This window comes from Pygoscelis adeliae, unplaced genomic scaffold, assembly GCF_000699105.1.
Source record: "Pygoscelis adeliae isolate BGI_AS28 unplaced genomic scaffold, ASM69910v1 Scaffold306, whole genome shotgun sequence".
NCBI lineage: Eukaryota > Metazoa > Chordata > Aves > Sphenisciformes > Spheniscidae > Pygoscelis > Pygoscelis adeliae.
Genome location: NW_008825072.1, coordinates 2379793 through 2387146, shown reverse-complemented (window position 1 = coordinate 2387146; position 7354 = coordinate 2379793). Strand labels below are relative to the sequence as shown.

At 40.9% G+C, this 7354-nt stretch overlaps 1 protein-coding gene across 1 annotated transcript; it reads right to left on the bottom strand.

Moving 5' to 3' along the window:
* Positions 1-555: 555 nt before the first annotated feature.
* On the bottom strand, positions 556-7353 carry IPP (intracisternal A particle-promoted polypeptide; the record flags this gene model as incomplete). The annotated part of the gene is made up of 7 exons (XM_009326615.1): positions 556-2364; positions 3320-3540; positions 4215-4337; positions 4626-4763; positions 5580-5747; positions 6491-6646; positions 6969-7353. Coding segments are annotated over 7 exons (1416 nt in total), but the record flags the coding sequence as incomplete, so codon positions are not given.
* Position 7354: the final 1 nt, after the last annotated feature.

Genomic DNA, 7354 nt, shown 5'->3' with positions numbered 1-7354 from the left:
TCAGAGGCCGTAATCAACCGACTTCAAAGTTTGATTCAAACGTGATAGAATCAACCACAGAAACTGGAGAAGGTAACTTCATATAACAGCGGACTCCTGCAAGCTCCACTAAACAGAAAGTTTATGGGTAGGGATCAGAAGTGAACTCCTAGTTCCCAAACTAATAAAATACAGCTAAGGTAATGTTTCTTAAATGGTTCACGAGGGATCCTGAAATGTAAAGAAGAAAGCCTAAGAAATATTACCTATCCTTTGATCCCAGAGAGGCTGCACAGAGCTGGCAAGGCAGCCAGACTTCCAAGAAGTCTGAGTGATTTTACACTGAGAAGAGAAATACATGAGTATTTTACTATAGAAGTGTGTTACTTGCACCTTTCAAATAGTCAATGTTTATAACCAGTCTTTCCTAGTGTCCTACTGGGAAATAGGGTTGCCAGTAAAAAACCAAAAAACCAACAACAAAAAAAAGAAAGTGGCAGCGATACAACTCATTATGATAGGAAAGCAACCTATTCAAAAGCATTCCACGGTCAGTTCTGAAAATGCATTTTATTATGAAAAACTGTTTAAAACAAGCTTAAACTTGGGAAAAAAAAAGAATAGACATTAGTTCACACACATAAGAAATCCTTTTGAAGTAAAAGCACACACAAGATTATAGAACGGTCAGAGAAACAAATGCTCCATCACCTAGCATGTTTTAGCCCGGCAATCTCCCAGCCCTATGTTAGAATGTAAGAAAGACCTAGATTCTTAGGGTACCTGCGACACTCACCTTGGAGGCTTTTATTCATGTATTAATTTGTTAATTTTACACAGGGGATATTGATCTAGGCAGTATGAATGCTCCTTTGTCTACACAGTGCAGGCTTCCTGTTTTGTGACATTCCAGTTGTGGTTTTGTGTTCTAGAATAACACTATCAAAGTTCAAGCAGCCTTACTTCAGACTCCATCCAAATCATCCACAGCTGTGCAGAAAATGCAATCATATTGTGCAAAAAGCAACTTCAAGTACGTTAATTAAATGATTCTAGAAATAACTCTAAACCACGAGTAGTATTGTTCTACTAAGAGTATCCAAGCTAAATACAAACTCCTTAAGACAAAACACACTAATAGCATCACTTTAATGCTGAATGCAGCTAATTCTATCACAAAACGCTCCGTCTGCTCAGATTTGGAAGAGGCAGGATACAAGATGTAGCAAGGATGAACGTGTGTACCTTGTAGAATAGCGTGTATTCCAATGCCAAGTCTCAGCATGTGTCACGCAGGGTAAAAACACATTTAACTAAGGGGGGGGGAAGGGGCAAAAGGCTTTCCCTATATTTTTATACTAAGAGCAGTCCTAAACAGAACAGCTAATCTAATGAGCAGCATTTCCATTTAAAATTCATCAGAGCTTACACAAAAAGGAGCTCTACTGTCATCACTGATACCACTGAGAAGAAAAGCGTGTGCTGAAGCTCAATGACATTATTAGAACTGTGAGAATGACCTTCCAGAACAGGAAATTCTCAGCCACTTACCATCCAAGTTAGTGGGGTGGCAGAAAGTAAATATCCAATTCATATTTAATGCCCGTCATGTCCAGCAGCAGCAAAGAGGCTCAAATGCGTCAAGGTTGTAAGTAGAGGCACCAAGTCTTCCCCATCTGTTACCTTCCTTGTTTGCCACCAGAAAAGGACAACTAATGCTAACCAAGTAGCTCATCTGCTCTTACCTACAGGTAACTCCTAGCTGTCTATAGTAGCCTCCTTCCAGATGGTCAGGCCAGCTAAAGATGCTAGCTTTGTGCACCTTAGAGAGTTAACAACCTGATTAATATCTCTAATGTGCTGGAATGATTTCTTCAGATTTTTACAGGGCGAATTCACCATTTATTTCGGTGAGCTTAATCCAGTCATAAGAGGCATTCGTACTCTTAACAATACTTCCTGAGACAGACATTGGATAAGCCAATTTACTCTGAAGGGCAAGAGTTTTAATATTTCTTTTTGCTCAGGAAAAGCCCTCTGATCTAATTCTCCACTGTCTCTACTGAAGCTCCTGTGTTAGAATAGGTTTCTGCCCAACGAAACCGGAAATCTGAGGAGACAGATTTACTCGTTCCTTGAATGAGTTTTCTTCTGTGAGTTTTACAGCACAGCTACACCTCCTTCGCAGCGGCTGGTGATCATGTTGGCAATTTCAGTCCAACTGTCCATATGAGGGTTATAAACTTCAACAGAGTCAGAGGTTACCGGAGCAGCAAAATCATGACTGGGAGCTCGGCCTCCCGAGGCATAAAGAAATCCATTCACAGCCACAACACAAACACCAGCTCTTGGTATCTTCATTGATGCAACTTCAACCCACTTTTCCTAACGAGAAGGTGAAAGAGTCAACAAGTAGTTTTAGGGTAAGCCCCGATTCTGATAAAAGTAACTTTTAAAGCTTGAAGACTGAAACATATACAAAGAATGCTACGCATACACTTCACAGGCTCAAATATGGTATGTGTACGGTATCAAGAGGATTATCAAGACTGAAATGACAACTCTTTCAAAAGTGGTCCAAATCATGCTAGTCACTAAAGGACAGATGACATACTGTCTGTACACAACCACCCTCCCTTTCTTCAGTCACTGCAAGATGCAGTCTGTCTCCAGAACAGAGAATGGCACAGAGTTTGAGGTGGGAAATAAGGAAAATTTGAATAAATTCCAGATGTGAAACAGAATGGCACACTGGATTGTGTTCTGCTTTTAACACTAGCAACTGTTCCAAAGAGCATCATATAAACATGAGCAATAATAGTCAGGAATAATTTCCTATCTTATTCAAAAGTTTAAGTGTTCAAAGAGATTTTTCTAGTCATGCTGAAACACCACTACATTTTGATGCAGAAGAAAGATCCTCAACTTCTGCAACAAAGGGCAACTCTTACTTTTTCCAGGGAGTTTTTTCTCTCTAGTCAGATTATTGACCATTCTATCACAGAGGGGGAGTCTATCCCCCCATCTTAACCCTAACAAGTATTTACCAAACTACAGTATATTCATGCATCACCAGTATTGGTTAGCTTTCAGTTTCCAAAAAACATGCATACAATCTTTATAAACACTAAGTCAGATCGCAAGATTCTACAGACTGGTTAGGACAGAAAGACCCTGAGGTCACCGAAGCTTTGTTTCACTCAGATTACCAGCCAGTAGTGAAAAGGAAATGGAATTCCCGATTTTTTTCTTTTTAAAGAAAAGAAGCAGGCTACCTCTATAGCATCTTACACAAAATTGATGCAATCTGTATTTATGAAAGAAAGGGGCGCTACCATACCTCTTCAAAGGAGTATCTTTCTACAGTAGCAAGTGCATCCTGAGATTCATTCCAGCCTCCCACAGCATAGATACAATCGTTGAGAGCAGCTACACCAAGATACGCTCTTCGGGTGCCCATTGGAGCGAGCTCAGACCAACGCTTAGATATTGGGTCGTAGACTTCAACTGAACGTAGCTCTACTCCTTCATTGCTGATACCACCAACAACATAAATCAAACCTGTACAAACAGAGTTTTTCCTCTGTTAGGTTTCATAATACAAAAGTTTGAAAGACAGATAATGTTTGTCACAATACAAATTTCAGCCTGACATTAAGATGGTTTAAGAATGCCAGATAGAAGTTCTCCATTTGTCCAGTAGTAGTTTACATAAAGCTTTCAAATGAGTAACTTGAGGCTCAAGCACTAGAAGCTCTGATGAAAGCAATAATTAATCAAGTGCGGGGAGAGAATTCAGAAGGCTGCAAATGCTGACCAGGCCTGGATCAAATGCTTAATAAGCACATTTATAAATCAAGTCTTTAGACATGTCTGTCTTAAAATAACCTGTGGCAACTCTTCAGATTGTCACAAAGACACACACAAACCCAAATATGGGAGGTAAATGAAAGCAGTATCAGGAAGGACAATCAAAGACTAGCTGGATAACCATACTGGCAGCCACGTAAAAACTGTTTTCATGAGATAAAAGGGAGAAGACAGAGATAACTTTATAGTCTTTGAGTTCTGTAGAATTAAAAATATGGTACTAAAAGGACAAATAAGTGAGGCACAAGCTTGTGCAACTGACAGCACAGTACAAGACAAAGGTAAAAATTCATGACCGAAACATAAAGCTTCAAAATCCAATGGCTCTTGGAACTGTTTATGGATACAAACTTAACAATATTCACCTTGCATTTCACAACACCCAAAGCAGTAACGGGGCACAGCCATGCTTCCCACCACATCCCAACTATTTTCTTCAGGATCAAATCTTTCAATTGTGTTGCCAATCTCTGCTCCAACCCAACCTCCTGCAAATAACAGCATACACAGGAAAGAATTTAATGGCATGAAGCTGTATGTTAGCTGCATTTTTAGACATAGAGTGCACTGTTCCAGGACAGACTAATTCTGAAACCAGCATGTAATCCACAATGGAAATAAGTTATAACTGATCCACAAAGATCTGGTATACCAATGCTCATGTAAACAGCTGTTCTTCAAAACTTAAGTTTGCAAATTTGCAACACCAAGATGTAATATTTAAGATCAAATCAATTTACAAGTTCCATGAATTAATACCTTTAAAATTAACTTACCCAAAGCATAGATAGCACCATAGCATGTGCATACTCCCAGTCCACAACGGGGATGGTTCATGGAAGCGACAGTGGTCCACTGCTTAGTAACAGGATCATAACATTCAGTACAGTCAAAAATCATCGAGTCCTTCTCACCTGCATAGTAAGAGCAAGAACCGAGACAGGGGAAACACAGTGTTTTGCACTGCAGATAGAGAAGCATTCTCCAACTCCTTCCAGGACAGACAACATTTGAATACAAGATCTTTCTTTCAGCTAGCCAAACGGTCAAAGTAGCAAAAGCTTCATTTATACCTAGAACTGAATCATCACTAGGAACAGCTTTCATCAACAGTTCCCTGAAACACTACTGAAAACATCAGAGGGGTGAACAACCACAGTGCTACACACTTTTTACTCCGCAGCACAACTGACAGGGTTTTCAAGACCAAAGAATGTGTTCTGTGGTGACAAAAACAGTATACATATGCATTCTTTAACGATAGGCTGGTAGAGCTACTCATCACATCCTTGTGCAAACATATATAACAAGCCTTTTCAGGCAGGCAGACCACAAGTGGTCTGTCCTGTACTACTGCCTTTTATGCTACGGGCTTCTGCTAGACTACAAGTGAGAAAAGAAATGCTATTAGTGGTGGTACACAAAGTCCGCAGTATATCCAGCATCTCTTAGTATATCTGCACATGTCCATATGCTTACCTGTGAGTTGCTATACTATGAGGGGAGAGCAGCTTAGTAAAAAATGGCCAACACAGGAGCCCAAACAGGCATTCACAGAGCAGTGGTAGTAGAAAACCAAGGAACTCCAATCCAATTGTTATTATATCCAAAAGTTGTATTATCTACTGTTGGGTTCCTCAGAACCACTTACAGGAAGAATAATTTTAAAAATCTCCATCCATAAGTTCTCCAATATCCATGTAACAAAGAAAGCATATTTCAGCTGTTACCTCCAATGGCATAGACCATTCCTCCCACCACAGCCACACCCAGCCCACTCCGGGCCTGGTGGAGAGAGGACACTGTGGTCCAGTAGTGGCTGAAGGTGTCAAATCGCTCCACGCAGCTGAGGGCTCTACTGTCACTCCAGCGTCCCCCTTGCAGTCGGGTGTACCCACCTGGAAAGCAAGTGGAAAGATCATAGCTGAGTAACAGCTTCCTGCTCATCCCCATGCTCCTATATCTAAACCATAGAAAAAATGACAGTTACAGCCATTAGCCACTTTTAGAAGGAACGGGACTTTTCCAAGAAGCACTGTTTCTCCAGCACACAAAGAAGAATGGTTACCTTGAAGGTCACGTAACTTGTACCTGAGCTGACTACTTCACCACAACGCTACAAACATTACTGTTCATGTTCCCAGTAAAATGCAGAGACCAGCCAACAGCCTTTGGTGTTACTTCCCACAGGGTGAAATAAGAGCATTCCCTTCCAATACAAAGCTCCAGCTTCGCTGAAAACTTGCAATTTCAAGTATTGCATCACATGAACCAAAGTATTCTGGACAGAGAAAACTCCAACTTTCAGGAGAACAAGGAGTGCAGTGAATTTGCATATACCATTCCAGAAGTGAACCATGGGCAAATCCTCTGCTGATTTGTAGCTTTCCACCCAAGGCAAATAATTTCTAGAAGGCAAATCTAGGCTTTGAATGCCATGTTGTAATGGCGTGAAATGTGAATGCTACCCTTCTGTGCAATTCTAAGGAGAAAGCAGCTAACATGGTAACTCAGCCAGATGAAATATTTTGCTGTTTTTATATCTTTTGATTAAAAAAAAATCCAGTACCTCTTTTGGTACTGTGATATGAGATACTACTTCATCATTTGTTTTACAAGGTTCAAACAGCCACATTCTAACCTACTGCATAAAGGTACTTCCTGGCTTTCCTCCGGGGACGACCTTTAGAAGCTTGCAGAAAACTGCTGACCTTGTTCTCTTTGGGAGATTTACAGACTTCACAATATTCTTTCAACAGAGTTTGCAGGGCCACCCGAAGGCTGAAATCTGGAATACCTTGAGGAAAAAAGCAGATGAAAAAAGACGTAGCAAAAAATTACAGACAATAAGTAATTCAGCGGTAGAAAAGTTACTAGTGTCTCCTAAAACAGCAGGCAAATCAAGATTGTCTACTTCTATAAGACTTTTTCAAAAGCATGTCTTTAAAGTAAGCTGTGCTCATTTGTTAAAAAGTAGAATTTGTCTGGATAGAGTAAATCTTTTCAATCATCACGCTATTAATTTTACAAAATCCATAAAAATCCAGTAACTCTTAACGACACATGGTTTGCTCAGATCCAAACATCTGAAATTGTGTGTCTTCCCTTCTTTCACTTACTTTCTATGTACTTTAGTAGCCTTTGTGCTGGCAGCAGAGGGAATCGAACAGGCTCCAGTACTTCTACGACGTACTTCTTTCTTTTTCCCACATCCTTCAAAATCCATTGCATTGCCGCTATGAAAACCTGGTACTCGTCCTCGATGCTCAGGTCCTCGCTTCGCAAGATCTTTATCAGCTGCTCTTTGGTCAGCGCCAGGAACTCCTCCCCGCTCTGCACCTCCAGGAAGTGCGCGTGGATGTAGCTCTCCGTGAACTCCATCAAGTCGTGACAGGCGATCTGCTCGGAGAACTGGAAGAGGCCGATGCAGTTCAGCGGGTCGATCTGCCCCTTCAGGAACTCGCAGCAGAGCTCCACCACCTCGGTGAGCTGCAGCATGTCGGCG